Source organism: Crinia signifera, chromosome 6 (genome assembly GCF_055691185.1).
Source record: "Crinia signifera chromosome 6, ASM5569118v1, whole genome shotgun sequence".
Lineage (NCBI taxonomy): Eukaryota > Metazoa > Chordata > Amphibia > Anura > Myobatrachidae > Crinia > Crinia signifera.
Window position 1 is genome coordinate 187326161 of NC_139222.1, and position 26541 is coordinate 187352701.

General features: G+C 40.3%; 1 protein-coding gene across 2 annotated transcripts in view; it reads left to right on the forward strand.

Moving 5' to 3' along the window:
• Nucleotides 1-25948, forward strand: part of MYH10 (myosin heavy chain 10) — a 137651-nt gene extending 111703 nt beyond the window's left edge. For both annotated transcript variants that reach the window (XM_083148419.1, XM_083148420.1), the window contains 27 exons: nucleotides 472-586; nucleotides 2619-2812; nucleotides 4619-4740; nucleotides 6139-6208; nucleotides 6308-6468; nucleotides 7540-7648; nucleotides 7888-8019; nucleotides 8526-8732; nucleotides 8897-9034; nucleotides 10193-10316; nucleotides 12441-12612; nucleotides 13247-13459; nucleotides 13680-13824; nucleotides 13934-14140; nucleotides 14315-14419; nucleotides 16992-17144; nucleotides 19338-19586; nucleotides 19774-19986; nucleotides 20556-20768; nucleotides 20855-21016; nucleotides 21169-21297; nucleotides 21702-21790; nucleotides 22093-22216; nucleotides 22455-22663; nucleotides 22832-22940; nucleotides 24286-24458; nucleotides 24627-25948. In XM_083148419.1, coding sequence (XP_083004545.1) covers nucleotides 472-586; nucleotides 2619-2812; nucleotides 4619-4740; nucleotides 6139-6208; nucleotides 6308-6468; nucleotides 7540-7648; nucleotides 7888-8019; nucleotides 8526-8732; nucleotides 8897-9034; nucleotides 10193-10316; nucleotides 12441-12612; nucleotides 13247-13459; nucleotides 13680-13824; nucleotides 13934-14140; nucleotides 14315-14419; nucleotides 16992-17144; nucleotides 19338-19586; nucleotides 19774-19986; nucleotides 20556-20768; nucleotides 20855-21016; nucleotides 21169-21297; nucleotides 21702-21790; nucleotides 22093-22216; nucleotides 22455-22663; nucleotides 22832-22940; nucleotides 24286-24458; nucleotides 24627-24780 — 4191 coding nt within the window. In that variant the 3' untranslated portion in view covers nucleotides 24781-25948. The remainder of the gene's footprint in view (nucleotides 1-471; nucleotides 587-2618; nucleotides 2813-4618; nucleotides 4741-6138; nucleotides 6209-6307; nucleotides 6469-7539; nucleotides 7649-7887; nucleotides 8020-8525; nucleotides 8733-8896; nucleotides 9035-10192; nucleotides 10317-12440; nucleotides 12613-13246; nucleotides 13460-13679; nucleotides 13825-13933; nucleotides 14141-14314; nucleotides 14420-16991; nucleotides 17145-19337; nucleotides 19587-19773; nucleotides 19987-20555; nucleotides 20769-20854; nucleotides 21017-21168; nucleotides 21298-21701; nucleotides 21791-22092; nucleotides 22217-22454; nucleotides 22664-22831; nucleotides 22941-24285; nucleotides 24459-24626) is intronic.
• The last annotated feature ends 593 nt before the right edge of the window (nucleotides 25949-26541 follow it).

The window sequence follows — 26541 nt, forward strand, 5'->3', positions numbered from 1 at the left end:
TGCTAGTTGACATGTAACTGCTAGAACCAAAAGCAGAAACCTTTTATATTGAGGCAACAGGGACACACACTAGCAAAAGAAAATGTAAGCATATATTTCTGCTTCTGTCTTTCCACTTTGTTTTTTGTTTTTTACAGATATATCAATACTGACATTGGCATTATGTGTATACACTTATTAAGCAAAAATGATACTCACAAGAAACCACAAGAAAAAGAATAGTGACAGAAATTAGACGTCTAGATTAGTCTTTAAATGTGCGGTATAAAATAATATATGTTCTAAGCCTTGTATTAAAGAATAATACTTAATACGTATAAGGTAGGAGAAAGGATACATATTCAGACACCAAGGACCCTGATAGACCTATGGGAGATAACTCAGCAGGAAATAAAGAGAACCATTATACTCTAATGAAACTGGAACTTGTGCTGGTCTTTGTTATTGATTTAGTTCATGCTTTTCCCACAGGTAGATTATAAAGCTGATGAATGGCTGATGAAGAACATGGACCCGCTAAATGACAATGTTGCCACACTGCTACACCAGTCTACAGACAAGTTTGTGGCTGAGCTCTGGAAAGATGGTATGCAACTTCTCTATGATGCATTTGGGAACTGTTCTCTTGCATTGATAAATATGGTGATATTTGCATGTTGATATGTTCGGTCCATAGGCAGAGTATAGTATTCTTATAACTGCTTGATCCTCCTAGATAATAATAGATATTGTAAAGAGATTATATATATATATATTAGCCAAATGCCTGGCACAGCCTCCTTGAATATGAAAGTCCTGGGTGCCCGCACTATAAATGCATGTATAGTCCCAGTGTTGGCGCGGCACTTCAAATATACGTAATGGCGGTGGGCGCCCTCTGACGAAGTCTCTGACGAAACGCGTTAGGGCGTGGCCTGTGATACCCGCTTTCCAGTGCGACCCGTCATCTCTCCTGCTTGGTGCCCCCCCCGTCCGTCCGTCCGTGTGCTGGTTTCTGTGGCGCAACCCAGCGTCTGCAGTGATTCATGCTGCTGAGGACCTCATGGTTCCAGAGGAGCTGTTTGCCATGGGTAACGTGCTTTATCATGTGGTAATCAGTCCACAGTGTTTTTATTTATGGTACGAGCATTTTTGTTTATACCTGGAGTGTTTTATTGTCCTTCATTAAATACTTATTTACCTGCACTATGAGGCGCACCTCTCTCTGCTGTTTATTCTAGATATATGGGTGTGTGTGTGTGTGTGTGTGTGTGTGTGTGTATGTATATATATATATATATGTATATATGTGTGTGTGTGTGTGTGTGTGTGTGTGTGTGTGTGTGTGTATGTATGTATATATATATATATATATATATATATATATATATATATATATATATATTGGGGGGCATGGAGACTCGAAACATTGGTGCTTTCAATTCTCTAAAGCATGGATTCTCAGCTTCAGTCCCCAACTTACACCATTGGGTCATATTTTGTAGATTTTTGTAATTATGCAGTTGAGCTATGCTGTGCACACAGTGTGCTTTGGGTGATCGATTTGACTATTACAAATGGATATGTCTATGTGACTTGTGTATTGTTGTACTACCTATCTATATTATGTGTATTGGTTTTGATGTCTTTTATAGCACATTGAGTCCTGTTGAAGAAAGTGAAACTTCTTGGAAAATCATGCAAAGTCCCCAACCACTAACTTAGATAAATAAATAAATTTTCCTTTTAGCAGCAACAGATATCAAGCTTAATTCTGTTTTACCTTTTCATATAGAGGACTTGAAAAGCAATATGTAATCAGCACAGTTCCTTATCTGCTCACTTTTGTTTTTATATTTGCACTTAAAGGCCTTTAACTTTATCCTATTCAGTTAGAAAATCCATATTAAGTAAGTGCAGGTCTCAGCGGGAGTAGAGGTTTTTTTTTAGTTCACAGCCCTGAGTCAATGGAAAATAGGGGAAAAAAATAATAATAATAATGCATGATTTTTCCATTGAACCAGTAGTGTCCCGAAGACGTTTTGAGATGTATGTTATCAGAAATTGGGATTATCGCTTTTTGAGTAGACCTTTCACAAAAGTGGTTTCTGCAGATAAATCAGTGAATTTTTATGTGGTCCTGTCAGTAGCGCAGTTTGCCACGCACTTTGGGAAGCTATGTGAATTAAGGTAGGAGGCCTATTCACAAACCTGTGAAATGATAGCCCGTTCACTGCTATTGTAAAACTGGCATTAGGCCTTTGATATACCTGTCCTGCTTTACAGGAAATCAGTAAACCACTTAATTTTGCACTCTCCCCTCGTAAGCTTAGTGTGTAAGATCTTTATATAAGTAAAAAGGAAACCCAGAGCATTACACTCCTAGTTTTGGTAAGCGATCCCTGATGCCACGGTATTTCACAATAATTGGTGACTTGCAGTTGTAACTCATTTTGTATCGCCGTGATAAATAGCAGGGCAAAAATACTTTACCACTGTTGTACCATTTTATTTGTTTCAATGATGTCACTGGTTCCAAGGCTGTTTTTAAAAATCTATTATTGGTTTAGGCCTTTAAGAGGTTACTACTTTTGTGTGTAGATGACAGGTCTGTAATACATGTGTTCCTATTCCTGCAGTGGATCGTATTGTGGGCCTAGACCAGGTAGCAGGAATGACCGAGACAGCATTTGGTTCTGCATACAAAACCAAGAAAGGGATGTTCCGGACAGTGGGGCAGCTGTACAAAGAGTCACTGACCAAACTCATGGCCACTCTCCGCAATACTAACCCCAACTTTGTTCGCTGCATTATCCCAAACCACGAGAAACGTGTAAGTATTGGTAGTTAAAGGGGCATTCTGAGTTCCTGAGCAGGACACACAATACACTTTTTTGTTTTTTGTATTGATTACATCTACTATTGTTTAGAGCTTGAATAAGAAACACAAAATATATTTTGTGTACGTGACATAAGACCTTACATTCTCAGAACATCAATGTAACTATTCAGTTCACATGAAACTACCTCAGTCATTAAGAAATAGGTATAAAGACCCATACACATGGGGCATCGGTGGAGCCTGCGCTGAGCGGCATGCTTAAGCATGGATCCCTCAGCGCACATCGCTGCACCCCCACAATGTGTGCTGAGCAATCTGTGTGGAGCAGCGTTTTACCTATGTCAATCCCTGTGGGCGATGGCGAAGCGTGGTACAGCGCATCTCCATCGCTGGGGGTCATACACAGGGAGCAATCTGTGCTTAATTTCCAAGCAATCTAGTCAGATTGCTTAGAAATATGTTGAAATCACCCTGTGTGTAGGCACCTTTTGGCAGGGCCTTACCAAAATAGGTAAAAACTTGTATTGATATTCCTCTAGAAACCTCCCAACGTCCGATCAGTCTACCACATACACACAAATGCCCCTTGCATTGCCCCATATTCATAGTATGCCACACAATGGAGTGACCCTATATACTGTTACCCTCAACTTATAGCAATATTATAGTGGGCAGACCTTCTAATGATATCAAATAAATAGTCACTCACCTTTGTATACAGCTCACCAGAAGAGACGCACTCTTACAGGTCTCCTGTGGTAACTATGACGCGTTGAAGCAATAAATAACCCCCTCCCCATTGCAGCTCCCCAGGGCTTGGTCACTCTGTTTCCCCTATTATGACTGTGCTACATCTCCATGGCTCAGTCATTCCATTCCCCTCTGTGGCTCAGTCATTCCATTCCCCTCTGTGGCTCAGTCATTCCTCTCCCCTCTGTGGCTCAGACATTCCCCTCCCCTCTGTGGCTGTGCTGCTGATCCCCCACAGCCCACCCGCTTTCCTCCCTTCAGGGAAAAAAGCACCATATCTACGATCTTGTGGTCAAAAGGAAGCAGCATCCATAATAGAATGAGGCAGCGCAGGTCCACATTGGACCCGTGACAGGTGCACTGCATCCCACTCACTCCTATAGCTACCAATAGTCTGCTCTTATTCATTTATATATTTATTTTATTTTACAATTTGCTTTAATTTGAACAGTACCTGGCTCTTGATTCAGTACTAAGATCTCAGTCGCTATGATGACCTGGTGCTCAGGATTTATCGAGCCTTGGCATAAGTACTGAATTTGTTTATTTGATTTTTGTTACCAAAATAAAGTTATAATGTCAACATAAAGCAGAAAGGAACAAAGTGAGTTGTGCATAACACTAGGGCAAGCCACCATCAACAGGAAAAAATATAACAAAAAGAAAACTAAAAGATTAAAGCAGGGGTTAGAAAGCAGAAGAAAAACAAAGTGGGAGTATTGAAGACAAAGATTAGGTGGACCGTTAGTAAGGAAAGAGGCACCATAAATAAACTATAATAATCATAATAAGTAATATTTACATTGCACTTTGCTTACGATTGTCAAGTTGCATACCCTGATGAAATGAAGTGGGCAACTGTATTTTAGATAATAAAGCATGCTGAGTTGCTTTAGTAAATGGTAATACAACTAGAAAACATTTGAGCTTAGAACAGCTTTCGGTGTGACATCCCTTTTTTTTTTTTGCTAAATTGTCTTAAAATACATCGCAGGTTTTAGTGTTGTCAATAAAAGACTTAATGTATTATTCTTGTATGCCACACAGGCGGGTAAGCTGGACCCTCATTTGGTGCTAGATCAGCTAAGATGTAACGGTGTTTTGGAAGGTATCCGAATCTGTCGACAAGGATTTCCCAACCGAATAGTCTTTCAGGAATTTCGTCAGAGGTATTGGAACAATTAACAATTACATTTGTTTGTAATTATGTGTTCTTTATTTCAGTTTTTTTTTTACATTTTTGGTTTAAAAAAAAATCTCATTGTTAATAGATGTAATTATAGGGAATATAATTTTTATCCGCACCAATCGCCTCAACCAGTCATAATTGCGACAGGCAAGCATGAGGGAGTTACGATTAAGCTACGTGAGTGAACTGTTAAAGTTAAACTGCAGGAGGGGTGGGTTAGGGTCAAAATAATATCCACCAATTATCCATCAGCTGTCGGCATGCTGACTAGGGATTTTAACTGTCGGAATTTAGCACCCAACCCCCTCATAAAACCATCATCTTAAAAACAAAAATTGTGTTAATGAAACCGACCAATTTCTCTGTAACATCACTAAGACAGCATTTGTCTGTTTTACTCTTGATATTTTTTAGATACACCACTCACAATTCCACTCACTCTCTCACCTACTGTACATGTTTTCACAATCTATTTAATCTACACCAGTTTTAGTGCTGATCTTCTGTGACTTTTCTACTTGTATGTCTGTAAAGCTAAATGTGACAGCCAGTGTCATGATGAAAGAGGGAAATGTAATCCACAGACTAAGGGGAATATTCAATCCAGGGCCACAACTGTGATATCGTCCGGCTTGACGTGAAATCGGCAGGCGGGATTCAATGTCCTGCCTGCCGGATGCCAAAAAGGGGGTGTGTGGCCGCGAGATACAACCGTGTTTCGTCGAGCTGTGGCCGGGAGCTCGACAATCCACGGCCGTTCTCGGCAGAATGGGCCCGACTAATTCTAAAGTCGGGCACGTTCTGTCGAGTTCTTTGTTCAATGCTGTCGGGAAAGATAGCATTGAATAGGGCCCCAACACTATTCCCAACAGGAGATTGAATACCCCCCTAAGGGGTCAATTTAATAAAGGTTCTAAAAATGAGAGGAGGTGATGTTACCCATGGCTGCTAATCCGAGTCTATCATTTCTCTATCACGTCCTAGAAAATGATTGGTTGCTGTGGGCAACAATGCCACTTTTTATGTTTAGAAGTTTGAATCAATTTACCACTAAGATTTAGATAATGGAAAGTGCCGGGTCCCCTACAGCTCTCTATAGTTATGCAGGACTCCTTAGAAAGTGTTGGCAAGAATGTGGTGTCAAATTCAACCATATTTAAAAGAAAATGTATACATTAAACTTATTTTAAAATGATTACATTGCCAAAGGTTTTTCTTTTTTTCTTGAAATGGATTAACAGCAGTGCAGATTACAGGGATGTTAGTTACGTAATAGTCTTAAATTTTCTTTATTTTCCAAGTAGTTTGTCACTGCTGTTTTCAAGACCCTACTCTACTAATGTGGATGGGAAAAACGTGTCTGTATATTCTTTTCCAGGTATGAAATTCTCACCCCAAATGCCATTCCTAAAGGATTCATGGATGGGAAGCAAGCATGTGAACGGATGGTAAGAGGGGATTGTGTTTGAACATTAAAGCTTGATTATGCTATGATGCTTCATCAGATGATGACGTGTACTCTTTTGACTGTTATCTTCTCACCACAGATCCGGGCTCTTGAACTAGATCCAAACCTTTTCCGTATTGGCCAGAGTAAGATCTTTTTCCGTGCAGGTGTGCTGGCACACCTGGAAGAGGAGCGAGACCTCAAAATAACGGACATAATTATCTACTTCCAAGCAGTCTGCAGGGGCTATCTAGCCAGAAAGTGAGTATAGAACAGGATTATACATCATATACATTGCCTTGATTTGGTGAGAGGTATTGAATGAATAAGATAGGAAAGCACTTTCATAGCAAGAGTACATTAAAAACATTTACATTGCTTTTAGTAAGTGTTCTTTTAAAGTGGAGGTAGTGGAGTTCTGGCTCTGTTGAAGTGTTATGTATGTCACTATTGATCTGCTGCCTGATAAAGCAACCCCCCCCCCCAGTTTGGAACAGCCGCCAACAGCTTCTAATTTGCGGCTTACCTACATCCACAGTCACAGGAGCCACACTGGTAGTACATGGAGAGGTTTCTTTCCTCACCAATGATCTCCAAACAGCAAAGAACTTGGATGCAATATCCTATAAGTGTATAGACTGTTGTCTCTTTGGGATCAGTATGAAATCCCGGCGTTCGGAATCCTGACGGTCGAAATACAGACGCCGGATTCCCGACCAACGCTAATCCAACAAGGTGTGCATCATAAACATTTGCTGTACAAGGATTGGGTTTGAGTCCTATTACATTTTCCCCCTAATGTTTTTGGATTCCCTGAAGTCTTATTTTCATTCTGAACGAATGCCCAATTCTGCTTCCTGACTGCTTGGTTTGGTCTTCGCTTTCAGCTTGAAATGATTGGTCTCCTTGTACAAGGATCTTATCCTGATTAAAAATGGTGGTCACTGGTTGTTTCAGTGACCGTTCTAACTGTTCTTGCTCATAGAGAGCGAGATGTACTAAGCCTTAAAAAGTGAAGAGTGATAATTCACCAACCAATAAGCTAATAACTGTCATTTTTTAAACCCAACCTGTGACATGGCAGTTGGGAGCTGATTGTCACTTTATCATTCTCCATTTTATCACTTTTCAAGCTTAGTACATCTGGTTTGTAATATGATACTGCTGGATCAATCCTACTAATTGTATGTCCCTATGTTCTTTCTCTCTGTCTTATACACCTTGCTGAAAGAAGTCGTTGAATGCTTGTACTTAATATATTTAAATACTAATAAATATATTAGATGTGGTGATTTGTGTTAATAAAACTTGAGGCCTGTGTGTTTCTCTCAGGGCCTTTGCCAAAAAGCAGCAGCAGCTAAGTGCCTTGAAAGTTCTACAGCGGAACTGTGCAGCCTATCTGAAACTGCGACACTGGCAATGGTGGCGACTCTTCACTAAGGTGTGTACTACCTTTTGTCAAGGCCAACCCGTGGTGTGCATTGTTTTTACTTCAGAGTAACAAAATCCTTAAATAATGACTATAAAAATATTTAGTTTAATCTAATTTCTAGTCAGTAGTTTGGTTCTTTGTCAGTGTTATTATTTACTTTAATGTGCCTGTGTTCCAACTCTCTAATAGGCTTGCCTTGAGAGCAAAAACAGTAGGCTGTGTGACTTCTATCTTTGGATCTTTTTCAGGTAAAGCCATTGTTGCAAGTCACTCGGCAGGAAGAAGAGCTGCTGGCCAAAGATGAAGAGCTGCTGAAGGTTAAAGAGAAACAGTGTAAGGTGGAGGGAGATCTCGTGGAGATGGAGAGGAAACACCAGCAGGTGTGTTTACAAGTTTAGATATGATGTGCTAATCCGCTTACTCACAACTATAAAGGCATAATTTTCATTATATATTTTTTTTATGTTGGAGAGAGGATTGTGGGTAGTTCAAAGAAAGTTCAAATTCTGTTGGATCAAAACAAGTGTGTTCATACAAACATCTGGTCTACTGTTCTTCATCATATGTAGTCCACCACCATCTCTTTGCAGTTATTCTACATACAAAAACTAAGAAATTTAGGACATTTTTTTGCACAACATATATTTTAGGAAAGATAAATACACAAGGATTTTAAATATTCTGTTTTTAAATTGAGATTTTTGATAGTGTGTAAAATTGTAAAAGCTGTTTTTACTATAATTTTAGGAGTTTAAAGTTTCTAAGAAGGTTGTACAGCATGGTGGTTTCTGAGTCAGTGCTACCTAGAAGAGAATAGGGTTGATCACAGGAAAGTGAATAGAATTATCATTGTTTTAAGTCTGATCTCTCTGAACTTATCCTTCAGCTGGTAGAAGAGAAAAATATTCTGGCTGAGCAGCTCCAAGCAGAGACAGAGCTGTTTGCTGAGGCTGAGGAGATGCGAGCTCGTCTAGCTGTTAAGAAACAAGAACTGGAAGAGATTTTGAGGGATCTAGAGATACGTATGGAAGAGGAGGAAGAGAGAAACCAAGTCCTTCAGAATGAGAAGAAGAAGATGCAGACACATATCCAGGTATAATAAATCAACCACTATATCCGTCATGATAGGTCAATTTACCCAACTAGTGATCAACCGTATACCATTTATATCTTGGTTTGTCAAAGTCTGCACCAATATAACAAGTCTTTTGTCCACATAGAACAATTATAACATGTTTATTGTATTGCTAACTCAAGGATCTGGAGGAACAGTTGGATGAGGAGGAAGCTGCTCGACAGAAGCTACAGTTGGAGAAAGTAACTGCAGAAGCGAAAATAAAGAAGATGGAGGAAGATATCCTCCTGCTAGAGGACCAGAACTCAAAGTTTATTAAAGTAAGTTGCATCACAAGGCAGAGATTTACTCTTGATGTTGGCATAACACATCATTAAGCAAGTTCAAGGCTTTCCCATCTTAAGGACAAAGTTGTTTGCAGGTTGGGTACTTGTATACTATCACGGCTCCCATCGCATGCCATATGTAATGGCATGCGATGACATGCGATTTTACCGGGTTTTTAATGCATTTGTGAGAAAAATCGCATGGCATGCGTTTTTGTTCACAAATGCATCCAAATGCCTTTAAATTAGTAGTTAACATGTGAAATGCACCCCAAATGTCATTTTTCACACTGTACCACCCCCACTATCAACGCCAACCCGAAGCGCAGCGAGCCCGCGAGGGGCGGCGGTACGCGTCCTACGACCTTTTCATACCCCCACTATCCACGTCGGCGTGGAGTTGAGAATAGAAAGTGTGGCGAGCCCAGTGAACCACCGAGCCCGAAGCGTGGCGAGTGCAGCGAGCCCCGCGGATACCTTCACAGGTATCCGTGTCCCCTCGCAGGCTTCACAGGTATCAGTGTCGCCTCGCTGCGCTCGCCACACTTTCTATTCTCAACTCCACGCCGACGTGGATAGTGGGGGGTATGAAAAGGTCGTATGACGCGTACCGCTGCGCTCGCCACGCTTCGGGTTGGCGTTGATAGTGGGGGTGGTACAGTGTGAAAAATGACATTTGGGGTGAATTTTACATGATTTTAACACATGTCCATGATTTTTCCCTGTACGATGCCCATCGTGGGAGTCGTGATACTACACAAGTACCGCAGGTTGTTTAGAGTTCTGCCTTATGTACCTTTTCAGTGTAATACAAAAAAGATGCGGGATAATCGAACATGATAAATCTGGTGGTGCAATTGCCTCATGTTACAAGGTACTACTTACCGGACTATTGCATGTACAATAAAACTGATATTTTAGTTAGCAACAATTATTATTATTATGGGACTTTTTTCATAGTTTATAGCTTTGGACAATTCATCTTGGGGTAAGTTACCATAGCTAAATGAATACATACTTCCTTGATATTTATTGATGGGTCTTCTCCAACTTGGAGGATTACAATGGATTGTGTACCGTAGGCTATTAAATATTTTTCTTAAACATCTTTATATAATTCTGTAACTTTTTTTATTGTGTTTCATTCTTTAGGAGAAGAAGCTGATGGAAGAGCGTATTGCAGAATGCACCACACAACTGGCAGAGGAGGAAGAGAAAGCAAAAAATTTAGCTAAGCTGAAGAACAAGCAGGAGATGATGATCACTGATCTTGAAGGTACATTATGGCCTGTTGCAAGTTTAAGGTTACTTTTTCTGTTGGGGTTACTTTTATTTCTATTATTGAATTTTTATTTGATCCCCACACGTTCATGATGACACTGTTCATTGCCTACCATTGTCCTTGAAGTGCCTTCCTTTGTGTCCAGATCTGATTTCAAAACACTTTCTGGCATAACTGTTAAAACCATGATCCTTATATAAAAGGGCATTGTCAAAGAAGTACTTGATTGGAACATTCTCCAGCCCAGAGTATTCCTCCTTTTCACTTCCATCTGTGTAGAACACTGGATTTAGCAGTGTTGTGTGGGAGCTTTTTCACTAGAAATATAACTGCAAATTCTCCTCTCTTCCATACTGTACCTCAGCAAGCTGCTGCAGCTTCAGTTTTTCTGAAGTACTGTAGGTGCTGTTTTTGTAGACTGCCATGAGCAGACATATGGAGCTTGTGCTCGGATGTCAATATGGACAGCAGTTACACCTTATGGCCTTCAACAGAGGTGCTATTCCTAACCACCACGATGTCTTTAGTGAACTTGTTGCAAAACCACCAATGGGGACCACAGCAGCAACAGCCTCTTCTTTGCAATGAAGTGGTGCTTGAGGGTTGTGGATGTTTTGTATGGGTTGTTCCTATTGCTGGCATGTGTCTATCTTTGTTTTCATTTCCACATTGAATTGTGCACTGTGACTTTTTTTCATGGTCTGGAATATTTGGGAAAGGTAGTGTGTCCAGGCAAAGCCTGCATATAAGACCATAGTAATTGTTTTTGTGCCTGATCCTGGTACTAATCCAAATTGTGCTTTACCCAGTCTGGAGCAGATGTCCATGCATGTCAATAGAGCTAGAGAACAAGCAACTGTGCTCACCTGTGAGAGACATTCACATTAGTAGGAGAGCCAGCCATGGCCAAGTGTTGGTCTTGTCTGTTGAAAGCTCACACGGCTTTCTAACCTCATTTGTAGGTGAGCAGATCACTCCTTCTCTGCCCCTTCCACAAAATTCATATTGTTCACGATTGTACTTTGACCTGATGAAAAGACCGTCCCGGTCTTGAAACGTTGTCAAACCTCTATGTACCCACTCATTGAATAAATTACCACTGTTTCTTCAAGTCCGTGGAGTGCTGCCTATCTGTCTCACACACGCTGTGGCTAGTGTGGGGACGTCTGCTGCATATTATCCATTGAGGAAGGCACCCCGGCAGTATTCTACATTTATCCAGAGTGCCAAGCAACCTACCGCCGACTATATATATATATATATATATATATATATATATATATATATATATATATATATATATATATATATATATATATATATATATATATTAATTAATTATTTGGTCATCTCTCAAGTCTTATGAGACTTTTTCCTGCAACACATCATGGTGAGTTCAGTGCAAGGTGTCTGTTTGTTTAACTTGGAAAGTATCATAGAAGTTCACCACAGAAGTGTGGTCATCCAGTGGTTCAATCTTTGAAATCCTTAAAAGAAGAGTAGTGACATTGAAACCCATGTTTTTGTTTTGCCCGTTACGCATATTACAGTACCATGCACCAAAGGTTGGTGTTATGGTACTAAGACAAGAGATGAGAAACGGAAAGTGGTGGAGGCAATCCTTTGTCAGTTTATCACCATAAAGGTCCTGTCCACTGGTCCTCCGTTAAGCAGCTGTGTCAATTTAGCTGACCTCTTGTCTTCTGCCCATACAGTCACAGTTTTGCACATTTATTGTTCTTGTGTTGCATACAGTTTTTGCCTCCATTATGTTTTATAAGGTGTTTGTAGCTGGTGAGTAGGGCATCCTTTTCACATTATGCATTGCTTCTTTACTGTCCCAGTACCAAAGAAATGGATTTTGCTGTACATGCCACTAAATATTTCACAGTGTGTTCAGGGGTACCCTGACAAGCACACACACACTAGCGATTTGTCCTGATCTTTTACCTATTTTATTATTGGCATTCTTTTATGTAAACATGAGGAGTAAAACTCTTCTACTCTGTCTTCTGAGTTAGACCTGATGTTAAATGCAGATAATTCACTTTTTGCCAAGTAATCTCTCAACTTGTTCTTCACATTTTCTCCTTCCCTGTCTTGTATAATGACTTTCAGAGAGGTTGAAGAAGGAGGAGAAGACCCGTCAGGAGCTGGAGAAAGCAAAAAGAAAGCTTGATGGAGAGACCACAGACCTTCAGGACCAAATAGCTGAGCTCCAGGCTCAGATTGAAGAGCTTAAATTGCAACTGGCCAAAAAAGAGGAGGAGCTGCAGGCTGCTTTAGCAAGGTGATCTCTTGATGCATGATATGAACCTATAAATGAAGCTGCTATTTGTTAGCATTGGGTATGCACCAAGTCATCTGAATCAATTGTTTAAATGGTATAGTCTGTTTCTCACTATGGCCAGCCATTCACTGCTCCGTGACTACAGCTGTCAGAGTATAATTTACTTGCCTACTTTATGGATCAGTGTGCATATAGGACTGGAGATTATGTTCCAAGCTACTCCTTTACGTGCTCTTTCATGTTATGACCCCTGTCTGGCCAAACTCTCCATCAAATCAGACAGTATAGCATATCACCAAGGTATTGTATGGAAGAGCAGCATAAGTTATGTACAATTGTCAGTAAAACCTTGGGAGATGATAAATTATGGGATTTAAAAAAAACACATCCCACTGGATGATAATTTGTGTTTTTATTATATATTCATTTTAAAATTGATAACCCTCACCGTAAATTTAAAAATGGTTACTTTATTGTTTTATTTTTAAAGTATTTCTTCCTTTATCAGAATTGAAAATTCACTTGAATCTATTATAACAAAATAAATAGCAATGGAATTAAACCTTTTAGAGACCTATTCTGTGTATACCCTGTTACTGATTTATCCTCATGCCCCTTACCCATTTCATTGCAGAGGAGATGAAGAAGTTGTGCAGAAGAACAATGCTTTGAAGCTGGTGCGAGAGTTGCAGGCTCAGATTGCGGAGCTACAGGAAGACCTTGAGTCAGAGAAAGCGTCGCGTAACAAAGCAGAGAAACAGAAGAGGGACCTCAGTGAGGAGCTGGAGGCTCTAAAGACCGAGTTGGAGGATACTCTGGACACTACCGCAGCTCAGCAGGAACTAAGGTATAGTCTCATGGGTCCATTTTCTCCTCACAGGCTATGTTATTAGTCTCTGGCAAGTGTGGGAAGACAAATGTCAATTCCAGACAAAGTATTATGCATTTGGTTTCTTTGCTTCTGCAGCCACCCTCCGTTGACCGACAGTGGAACATTTTCTTCACAAATAAAACAATTGGTTGTGTTTAATACTATTTGGTAATACTTGTTATATACTTGTTTTTAGGACCAAACGTGAGCAGGAGGTATCTGAGCTGAAGAAGAACATTGAAGAAGAGACCAAGAATCACGAAGCTCAGATCCAGGAGATGAGGCAGCGGCAGGCCACAGCCTTAGAAGAGCTATCTGAGCAACTGGAACAAGCCAAGAGGGTGAGAGAAATGTGGCGCAAAATGCACAGACCAAGTAGTGTTCTGTTAATTTAACTTCTCTGTGTGCCCATGGTTTACCCTCATTTTGCCTACTTGCTCTGTGACACAGTTCAAAGTGAACCTGGAGAAGAACAAGCAAAGCCTTGAGTCTGACAACAAGGAGTTGAGTGGAGAGGTGAAGGTCTTGCAGCAGCAGAAGGCAGAGTCTGAATATAAGCGTAAAAAGATGGAGGCACAAGTTCAGGAGCTACATGCTAAAGTGACCGAGGCAGACAGGCTGCGGACAGAGCTTGCTGAAAAGACCAGCAAACTTCAGGTACTATAATGTTATGCATGAAATAATGGCAAGTAATGCATACAAAGCCACATGACTTTCAATAGGCTTTTTACTTTGACTATAGTACATTCCAGTTTTCCTTCTGATTATAAAGATTATTTTTTTTTACACTTTCATGTATGTTATATTGAGTCAACGTTCTTTCTCCTGCAGAATGAACTGGAAAATGTTTCTAGTCTGCTTGAGGAAGCTGAGAAAAAGGGTATTAAGCTGGTAAAGGATGTTGCCAGCCTGGAGTCGCAGCTGCAAGACACCCAGGTAACAAAACATACATTACCGCCAAGTATCCTGGCCCTTGTATTTCAGTTTTCCTAAGAGCAGAGCATGTGCTTTGTCTGACTTGAGTAGATTGCTTGGGAATTGATCTTACCTATAAATATTGTTTTGTAGTTTTATTTCATTCTTACTTTGTCAAGAGCACTAAAGATAATTAAGCCTCCTCTGTCTCACCCTGTCCTGAGGTCAGCTTTCTTCCCCCTTCAACCTAGGTCATAGGTGTGATTGTAGGTCCTTGTGCCCTTGTAAGTAGTCAACATGTTTCCTCTTCGTAATAGACAGAAAAGGGTTGGTTTTGAATAGACTGCAGTTGTTCATGCTGCCATCTTTTTGTTTTCTTATTGATCACTATTGTAGGGGGGTTTCCAGTATCATCCAACCTGAGCTTAAACCCTGTGCTCCTGTTCAATATGCAGAGCCCAACACGGCATAGGAGGAGTATGGTTATCTTGTTATAGTCTGGAGTATCGTACTGGATTAACCCTTTGAGTGCCGAGAGAATTTGTCAAAATAGTGAAAATTTGCCAAGCAAACATTTATATTCATCATAATGACCTGTACATTACATTGTACAGGAAATTATTTCTTTTTTTCACAACATTTTTTATTTGCATTTATAAAACAAATGTTGGAGAAACTGGCAGAAATTTTGACTATCTCTCACAGAGATGTTGGCACTAAAAAAAAACATACATATATATATATATATATATATATATATATACATATGCAAATGACCGCACTCTCACCCAGGGAAACAACAGTGGGGTGCACATCCAAAAGTACAAGCCAAACGGCTAGTACTCAAAAATAGTCCAGGAATCCACACGCAGGGTGTAGAAAGGAGAGCACTCTCCGATCACAAATAAAATATTGTGAAATCCAGATAAGTTAAGTAATGAAATAAAGAAACATCAGAATCCATAGAGGTAAAGGTGATATATTTGTATGACAGCCCCGACGTTTCGGTCCAAATCATGGACCATTATCAAGGAGCATAGTCATCAGAGTATACAGGTAGTCAGCGATGAGGCAGTCTCTGCCAAGAAGGTCAGGACAAAATCAGCTACGTAGCGTATATATATATTACACTCCTCAGGGACCCAGGAAGCCAAATTTAAAGCAGGTGAAACATTTGATTTATTTTCAACGTTTCGGGGTACGTAACCCCTTCGTCAGGATAACAAATAAGTGCAAGTGAAACAACTTAAATACACACTTACCCCCCCTGGGGTCCTCACTCAAACTCTCAAACTCCCAGTGCCCGACGTGCCGGGGTCTGACTTCCGGTCCCAGAGCTTGACTTCCGGCGGAGGTGACTGAGCCTGCACCCGGCCGTTGCCTAGGCTACCTGGGTTGTTTGAGGACACTCCTGGAAGACAATATCAAACCATATAATTGCAAACTGTGACATATGTGAAAAGTGTTAGAAAGCAGGCATAAATATGCTGGCAATGGAGCACGCTTCTAAAAATATAAACTTATATCTCAAGAGTAAAATATAATAGTGATGGGAAGACTATGCACCTCTGCACAGAGCAAATTTAAAGTGACAGTTTCATCAAAAAAATCGTGAAAAAATTGTATTACGTGAAGTACAGTATATATAAGACAATACATTTAAAATCAACAAAGTCCTAGACTTTGCCAGACTTAATCAGACCTATCACCACTGTTACTCGACCTCACATGGTGTCATGGATTTACCCTCAGTAAATGGACAATATATATATACTGTGCTAGAGTGCCACTATATAAACCAAATCTGTCCCCACCAAACACGTACTTGTCTTTAGACTACTTCTCCTATGTGAGTGAATCCACCCAACGCCATGTCCATTAACCAATGGCCGCCTGTGGACTACTGTAGATCCTTTTACCACATTTTGTGTACTGGCAGAATTCTGCTCGTGTAGGCGCTTGCCCATATATATATATGGAATAAATCTGTTTTATTGATTGAGGACCAGTCCATGCGATTTGTACCATCATTGGAAGATACTAATAAATTACATGATTTGGATGAACAACGTCCCTTCTTAAATTAATGGAACTTAAGGACTTTCTTACCTGAAACTTATGGTCTAAATTGATTATCATGAGGTGTCATATGACTATTGTGCTGTACATTTTTGTGTCCATTCCCGTGCTCTCAGGGAATTTAGTGGTTAGGCTGCCATTTTGTACCTGCCATTGGTTTAGTTGCTAATACCAACTGTAGTAGAATAAACACGTAGTAAAATATTGGAATATTATCTCTCTCTATTTCTCTCTCTCTCTCTGTCTATACATATACACGCAGATAGATTATATATATATATATTTATATAGCATACACGATGTGCGGCACTCGTAGCAAAAATAATCACGCAGAGTCAGGATCAGTAATAATATAATATTGTAATATATATATATATATATATATATATATATATATATATATATATATATATATATATATATATATATATATATAATCAGGTATGTGCAGTATTTTCATATGCACCAGGAGCATGGCACAGATTGTAACAGTAGTTCTGGTTCCCCATGGTAGGAGCTACTCCAGGAAGAGACCCGTCAGAAACTGAATCTCAGCAGCCGCATTCGTCAGCTGGAAGAAGAGAAGAACAATCTGCAGGAGCAGCAGGAAGAGGAAGAGGAGGCCAGGAAAGCCTTAGAAAAGCAGATCCTCACCCTCCAGTCACAGGTAACCATGTCACCTAATGAAATATTGTACTGTAAAGTACAGGATAAAAATAGGCAAATGGTTTTGTGGTAATAAAGCTATTATGGGAGCTGTTTATGTACTAATAAATTAGGTGTATATTTTTATGAAGAAGAGCAGTGTTTTACCAATGTGCTATGTCAAGCCACCGTGTTTAAGTCATTCAGCAAATACATTAGTGTAATATTAATAAACAACTGGCTTGATGATTAATAAAGATATTATTAGATTATTATCAGTTACAACAGTAGCTGATTTTGCATTGAACTCTCTACAAAATTCAACTAGTCGGCAAGTTAAAATCTCTAAAAATTCAACCTGAAATGGTAAGGCCCAAGATGGAGAACTTCAGGTCATTTATCAATAGCCTGGAACGTGAATGAGTTTATGATGTCCGTAGGTATCAGAATCCCAGAAATGGTTTATTTAAATGTACCATTCAGTCTCATCATTTTATGTTTTATGATCTACCTAGTTATCACAGCAATGCACCTCGAAATGTTTGGATTTTAAGATCAGTTCTTTGAGAAATGCCTTTCTGTTGACTATCCACAGCCAGTGGAGTTTTGGAGATGGGGCACTGTCCTGTGTCTGATGTTCGCATATTTTCTGACAAAAGGTCTGTTCTTCAGATTAATGGGGAGATTTTCTAAAATGGGAGTTCTATTTCAGATGAGATGTTGTTATGGGCAACCAATCAGATGCTATCTATTAACTTCTAATCTGGAAGGTGCGAAATACATAAGAAGTTCTGATTGGTTGCCAATAGCAACATCCTATGTGAAATAGAACTCCCACCTTTAGTCTCTCTTCCAGTTCAAATAAGTCTCCAAATTTAATCAAAAACAATACATTGTTATTCCAGCTTTAGACCTGTGTATGTATCTGGAAGTTGGATGTTCAAGTCAAGTCTCTGGATGTTGTTCAGGGCCTATTACTGATTGACCCACGCAGTGCGCATGATGGGTTAAATACTTTATAATGCCAACAATAGAAGCTATTTACTGTCAAAACAAAGCATTGGTAGGTGGCTTACTTTAGCAATTGACATAGCTGATACTAGAGTTGGTGAGCATGTTCCCAAATAGTTGACTGCATATTGTACCATTTCAATAAGCGCTTACTTGGTGGCATGGCAAGGGGTTTTGTCCGAGCAGTGATGTCTTTAAGCCGCCTGGCCTTCTGTACACACATCAACTCAATTCTTCAGATTCAGACGTTTTTTATGTAAAGATGCCAGTTTTTCCTAAAGGGACTGCTGTAAGATATTATGTTTCCAGTATCTCCCACATGAAGAGATAGTGGTATTTTTACACTTACATTAAGTCATTTCTCCGTTGGAGGACATAGGATTCCCACTCTTGTTGCTCTTTACCGTTGTTCTTGCTAAGGTTCTATTTTTGTTGGAAAACCTTGTTTTTTCGTTCTATTCTTTTTTGTTTTGCCCTTTAGGCTTTGTTAGTAACGTGGTGCTATGTTTCAGTGTCCATGTAAACTGTGTCAAATTATGGGACCAAAAAAAAAAGGTGAAAAACCTTATGTCGACCTTTTGACTGTCGACCTTCCCCACTTCGACCTAATGCTTTTGTCAACCTAATGACTCTATTGACCTAACCCCTGTTGACCTTCATGCATGTCGACCTAGTTGCTGTCTATCCTATGATCCATACACAATTCAAAAGTGCCCAGATCACAGCCCAGTGCCTCTGATATCTCCAATATCTGCAGCATACCTCAGTGTACTCATAGAAAAATATTCAATGTATGTCAAATAAAATGAACACAGGGAAGATCATAATCCAGTTAACTTTCATAAGTTATGTGAACCTAAGGCTTGCACGCTGTATCGGAAGACACATTGTAGGCTGAACCATTATATGAGAGTTCTTTGTGCTTCATACCTTAGTATTGTCATTGGTTCTTTGTGTGTTATGTCACATATTGGTTCATGCTATTTTAGTAGAGCTGACTATCTAGAAACCTGAAACTAGAAGTTCACACATCTAGTGTCATTACCGATGGTGGGATTTTTTAAAATCCTTAACCCTCATGGAACCCTTTTAGAATCAATATAATTTCCAAGGGTTGTCATCTCCCAGCTAATACTCATTTCTTTTAAGGCAAACTTTTTTTTTATTTTAATTTGTCTAATTTATTTAGTTTTTTACAAATTAGCTTTCAGAAACCAAGAAGAAGGTGGATGATGATGTGGGAACCATAGAAGGACTAGAGGAGGTTAAGAAGAAACTCTTGAAAGACATGGAATTGATGGGACAACGTTTGGAGGAGAAGGGTTTGGCATATGAAAAATTGGAGAAGACCAAAAATAGACTTCAGCAGGAGCTGGATGACCTAATTGTAGACCTGGATCACCAGAGGCAGATTGTGTCCAACCTGGAGAAGAAACAGAAAAAGTTTGATCAGGTGAGTATGTTGTCTCTAGCCTTGTTTTTGTAGGTCAGTGGCAACATTTGAACAAAATACATGAAGTCAGATGCCATATCACTTCAGCAAGACCATGTGGACAGTGCCTTTAAAACAACGCTGACTTGCTCAGTTACCTTAATAGAAAAAAAATGGTAAAGATGGCTTGCTTCTGTCATCCCTCCAGCTCCTTGCTGAAGAGAAAAACATATCCGCCCGATGCGCAGAAGAACGTGACCGGGCTGAGGCAGATGCTCGGGAGAAGGAGACTAAGGCGCTATCACTGGCCAGGACCCTGGAAGAAGCACTGGAAGCTAGAGATGAGTTTGAGAGGCTGAACAAGCAGCTAAGAGCAGAAATGGAGGATCTGATGAGCTCAAAGGATGATGTGGGGAAGAGCGTAAGTATGGCATAATCAGGCGTTTATGACGTACTAAGGCTTGTGAAAATAGCGGTTGGTTCTTTATTAGTGCAACATTTATTCTGTTTTAGACTTCTTGCTTGCAAAATATATTTTTTCTTTTTTTGTTGTTGAAATGATGTGCATGCTGTTCAGTTTTTATTTTTGGGTTTTAATTTATCCTCCTTATAGACCTTACTAGGTTATAATAATTTTGTGAATCTCCACTCCCCCTTCCTTTTAGCCTGTTTGACTTGGTGATACATTGGCATTAATTTTATAGATACAGCATGGTTTGTGTGCTCTGTATTTTCTGTCACTAGTGACTGTTTTGGTTATAGGATTTTCCTGCCCCTGTTCTTTCGTGGATCGTGAAGTACAATATAATTGCACAAGTTGTACTAGTGGGTTTAATCAGCCTCTTACCTTGTTACAGTTGTGTTATGTTGGTAACAAAACTATTGGCAATTGTGGTTCTAATATTGTATCCAAGCATGGCTACTGTTGGCAGACTTGGTTCTAGGTAGTTGTATCCTAACACTATTTACAGCTGAGTTGTCTCTTGGCAGGTCCATGAATTGGAAAAATCAAAGCGTTCTCTCGAGCAGCAGGTTGAAGAGATGAGGACACAGCTGGAAGAGTTGGAGGACGAGTTACAGGGTACAGAAGATGCAAAGCTCCGTCTGGAGGTGAACATGCAAGCTATGAAGGCACAGTTTGAGCGAGACTTACAGGCACGAGATGAGCAAAATGAAGAGAAGAAACGCATGTTGGTGAAACAGGTAAGTACTTGTAAAAAAACAGAGACTGATAGATGCTACTGCCCTACACTATATAATGATGCAGAGGCTGTATTTGTATTCCCAAGGTGAGGGAAATGGAGGCAGAATTGGAAGATGAGCGTAAGCAGCGTGCTCTGGCTGTTGCTACCAAGAAGAAGTTGGAGATGACTTTGAAGGATCTGGAGTCACAAATAGAGGCTGCAAATAAGGGACGGGAAGACGCAATCAAGCAACTGCGCAAGCTGCAGGTAATGTTTGCAAGGAACTTTGATCTGAGGTGAACACTTCCATATACTGAGGAGAGGGTGGTGTACATTGACCATAGACCTGTATTATAATATAAACTATAGCAACTTTTCATTGGCTAGTTGTATAACTCATTGCTCATCTGTGTTGCCAGGCCCAAATGAAAGATTACCAGAGGGAGCTTGAGGAAGCAAGAGCATCACGAGATGATATCTTCACTCAGTCCAAAGAGAATGAGAAGAAGCTGAAGAATTTGGAGGCAGAAATTCTTCAGCTGCAGGAGGTGAGAATGGAGGCATGCAGGTACCTGGTGACCAGGGCCAGCTCTGCCGTTATCCAGCTTTAGGCAATTGCCTAGGGGCTTCAGAATGTGGGGGGCGCCCTGACTCTAACGATTAAGGTGGAGTATGAGTGAGGCCTTGTCGTGGAACATAGTGCAAAGAGCAGGTGTTAAACTTTTAAGATGTCACTTGCTGGTGAAAGCAATAAGGGGAATTTTTGCCTGTAATCTTGTACTGGCCCTGATGTGCAGACAGAAACCTGGAAATCGTCTGGTAATGTGAAATTCTCAGGGTGAACATCAGTGGTTCGGCACAAAGAACATTACAAATTACCCCCATGCATGTTAATAGAGTGTTAGCCACTTTAGCTATAAACATCTCTACCTCGTTCCTTTGCTATTCATAGGAACTTGCAGCTTCAGAGCGATCTCGACGCCACGCAGAGCAGGAGCGAGACGAACTCTCTGATGAGATCTCAAACAGCACCTCCGGAAAGTGAGTAACTTCTCTTTACTTTTTTTAATTGAGTACTTTTGTTAAGAGTGACTAATTTAAATTGGTCAAAGAAGACAGTGGATACAAGGCATTCGGTAAGCACCGAATCAGCTATAATGTCACATATTGGGGACAAATAAAAAAGGCGAGGCTGCAGAGACACTCACGAAACGGAGCATGGGTGTGAAACGTATTTGTTCAGTTAAGTGAACTAGAGTGGCTAACTATAGCCAAATGCAGCACAGGCTAGTCTGATTATTCTCCATTATGTCCAGAGCACTAGATCTAGTTATCACTCACAGGTCTGCCCTCCTGGATGAGAAAAGACGTTTGGAAGCCAGGATTGCCCAGCTTGAGGAAGAGTTGGAAGAGGAACAAAGCAACATGGAGCTTCTGAATGATCGATTCCGCAAGACTACTCTCCAGGTGAGACTAGTTCCTTCAGAGAGTCCAAGTTTATTATAGGGGTAACATTTCTGCAAAGCCAGAGTCTGTCATGTTTTGGGTGGGAATTTATAGTATAAGAATGGATTTGGATCTTTCACCGTTCCTTTGGCTCTTTTCCCACCACATTCCTTGTTCATGGTTGCAGATTAGAGAATTGCTCTACATTTCCGTAATTATTGGTTAGTTTTATTAGTCATGTCTATCCTTGGACTACTAGATGGACACACTAAATTCTGAGCTGGTCGGAGAGCGCAGTTCAGCACAGAAGAGTGAAAATGCACGGCAGCAATTGGAGCGACAAAATAAGGAGCTGAAAGCCAAACTTCAGGAATTGGAGGGAACGGTCAAGTCTAAATTTAAAGCCACTATTGCTACCCTCGAATCAAAGATTGGACAGCTAGAGGAACAGCTGGAACAGGAAGCCAAGTGAGTATCCAAGAATGATGAAGGTGTGGGACCACTAAGTCTGTTTTAAGTTGCTAGAAGTGGTTTAGTGAACAAGGGAAGCAAACTGCCTAGAATAAACTTGTCTGGTAAAACTGCAGAATTGGGTTGTTTAATAAGAGACCGACTTTCTCTCCTTTCCCCCTTTAGGGAGCGAGCTGCATCTAACAAACTGGTGCGCAGGACAGAGAAGAAGCTAAAGGAGGTCTTCATGCAAGTGGAAGATGAGCGACGGCATGCAGACCAGTACAAAGAGCAGGTATATCATAAAACACTTAGTCAGTTCTAAAGATTTATAAAGGTGAATGGTAAATATGAGATGGGGGAGATGTACTAAGCCTTAAATAGTGATAAAATGGAAAGTGATAAACCACCAACCAATCCTCTCCCTGTCATTTTTTAAACACTGCCTGTAACACAAATCTAAAACGGACAGTGCGCAAAATAAATGACAAGTTCTGTGGTTCTACAAGTCTCAATGTTGTGTGAAATGGCAGCCTTGTTTAGATGCAAGGCACTTGGGTGTAATTAATGCCCAGATGGTCCGTTCTTAAACTGCAGGTTGACCTGAATCGAGCACGTATAGAAAATCTAGGAAAATGAGAAGAAGCGTGCCATAGTGCATGTAAGAGTTGAATATAAGTTTTATTATATCACACACAAAATGGCAGAGGTACCAAGGTTGGTAGCTCCAATCACAGATCTTAAAGTATGAGAGATCGGTGCAGAGCGCCTATTGTGTTGGAGCATGTCACACTCTCCAGGACTCCTGTTTGCAGTAATGACACTAGGCCATGCTTGTAACATGGCAGTTAAAAGCTGATTGGCTGGTTGTTTATCACTCTCCACTGTATCACTTTTCAAACTTAGTACATCTCAATTTTTGGGTGGTTGGTATTCAATTGTTATATCGGGCCCAATCTCCCATATTGAATTGATCTATTTTATGGCGCACATTATGGTCCGTTTTAGCCGCTAGACCCGACCTAGCTAATGGACGCGATGCAAAAAGTCCAATTTGAGAGATCAAACAGGTGTCTTTTTGCAAATTTCCCTCGCAAACTGAAATGATGATCGCTCGCCCATCAGCAGAAACAATTGCATAGCGGCAATCCAGCATATGAAGGGGTCAGTGGTGGTGATAGGGGGGAACCAATTCCTACTGCTCTTGTGTGTATCTGAATACTGAGTTCCTTTCTAATAAAGCCCTCCCTCTGTACACTAGGAACATTCATATTTTCCTGCAAACTTCTCACATTGTATAATACTTATCTGGAGTGTACAGATCCAATTGCATGTACATGGCAGGCAGTATTGTTACTTCAATGGATATTCAAGGTTTTGCATAAAGGTCCAAGAATTTAAAAGTAAATACACTTAACCTCAATACACAGATGGTTACAGTATAGGAGGCCACCCTACAATAGGCTCCCACCATTTAAGGAGAAATTGTGTTATTATACAGTAATAATGATTTCTATGATTTGATAATTCATTTCAATATTAGAGATGTATACTCCTGACATATAGGTGTCCTTATATTTTCAATAGAATTCCACCTAGGTTTCATAATTAAAATATATCCTTTGTTCACTTTGCCCTAGATGGAAAAGGCCAACACTCGCATGAAGCAACTGAAGAGGCAGCTAGAGGAGGCAGAAGAGGAAGCCACCCGAGCAAACGCCTCCAGGCGCAAGCTGCAGCGCGAGCTAGATGATGCATCCGAGGCCAATGAGGGCCTAAGCCGTGAGGTTTCAACGCTGAAGAACAGATTGAGGTGAGCTAACATAACAAGTAAATATTCATCTAGCACAAGCGCATTACAATGTCATAAGGAGGTACTGTAGACTTGCTCATAGTGTTATCCTCCTGTGCTTGAGTGTATTATAAATCTTCCTTTCATGATGCCAAATAGAATGCATGATTGTGCTCTTCATTCTTGCAGGAGAGGTGGCCCCATGTCCTTCTCAACATCCTCCAGCCGCTCGGGGCGCCGTCAGCTGCAGATAGAGGGCACTTCCATGGATCTCTCAGATGATGAGATGGAAAATAAAACCAATGAGGTCAATGAGACATCCGCTTCAACTCCAACCGAGTGACTTCCTCTCTCAGCATTCCTCTGCCCAATTCAAGGCTGCAGTGACGAAGGGACACTAAGCGCTACAGGTCAAACAGTAATGCCAGCGAGTCTGGGGGGAGTTTGTACTGCACTCCTTTTAGACAAATGTACTTCTGTTTCTTAAATGCTAAAATACAAATCCAGTGAATACATTTCCTGCTGAAGTGCCCTCTGTTGCAGGAACAAAGGTGAAAACCACATTTCTTCACTCCGTATACAGAAGGCAGGCATCAAACAGGTTCTATATTCTGGCTCTACATTTCTTTTAAAGGCGTCTGTTTTAAGACTTTTTTGCTTTCTCTTTATATATTCATCATGTGGACAAACAAATACACTACATGTCTTTTGTCCTTATCCCATGTGGGTGACGGGGGTGGAGGAAAGATGCGGGGTACTCCTGCCTTTTGCATGTTGTAGCTGACATTATCTATTTGAGTCTAAGCTACGGTGGATCCTTAATTCAACTAAAGAATGTCCATCATAAAACTGTGAATCTGCCACTTGTTTTTAACACGGTAGAAATTGGTGCCCGGGGCAGACTGTGTTTTCTTCACAGTGTGGGCTCTTGGCACTATACGAACTGTACCTTCTGTCAACACAATGATGGTGGCAGCAGTAGGATTCATTATTCCCAAGCTACATTTCCATAACGAATAGAGCGGTCTTCTGACCCCTATCAATTTTAACTTAAAAGCAAAAATATACATATTTAATGACAGAAAGGTGCCTTAGACACTTCGTCAATTAAACATATTAAAAATACATATCTACATCCCGCAGCAGATGTATTTAGGTCATTTTATTGTGCATTATATATTTTAGAACTATAAAGCAAGTTCAGAAGTCAGTATTAATCGGGTCACCTGTGCTGGAATTACGTCTTTCTTTATTCTTATTACTATTTGTATTAAAAGCTTCAACTTTTGGTGGTGTAGAGGGCGTATGCACCTCCTCTCGCCCTGTGAGGTGTAATAGTTTCTACAGGTTATCTCTGTGCACATAAAATGTCTGTTCATTTATTATTATTATTTTTTTATATGTAACAGCTGCCGAAATCCCCCAGGATCTACCTTTTCCTCTCACCCCTGTGTATATCCATTATTTCTAGACAATGAATTTTGTAAGACAATAAATGTATCATTATAGAATACTGGTTTGCTCTCTTATTTTGTGAGATATTAATGAACAGGAAATTGATTTTAATCATTTATTTTTCTGTGCACAACTGAACATAATTCCATTTTGGATTTACGAAGACTTTACATTGTGACGGTCTTGGATATATAAACTTAGTCTCGTTCTCATCCATAGTTTGGATGGTGCAAGAATTTGGATTAAATGCAAATTAAACTTGTTTGGGAAACTGGTATAAAGGGTAGGAGCCAGAGTATAATCAAGGTTTTATTTTGGCGCCAAAGGCGTTAGGCACTTGATTATCCGCTTTTATGGGTTAGAACATCAAAGGATGTTCGGCATTTTGCCCTTATTACTGCCTCTAATCGCTTCTCAAGGCCATGTCACCTGGTCCACTGTGATTTTAGAGACCGTAGACCTCCTTCGCGAATTCTCTTGCCCAAACAGTTTTGCCTCCATGTTCCACAGACTCCATAACAGTATTCAAGTTGTATCCCAGGGTACATACCTCAGAAATGTTTCACCAGTGTGCCTTCCTCCTTCAGATGTTATCACCCAAGAAATCTTGTTTTGGGGTTCAGATAAGATACCCAATATACCTTGAGTT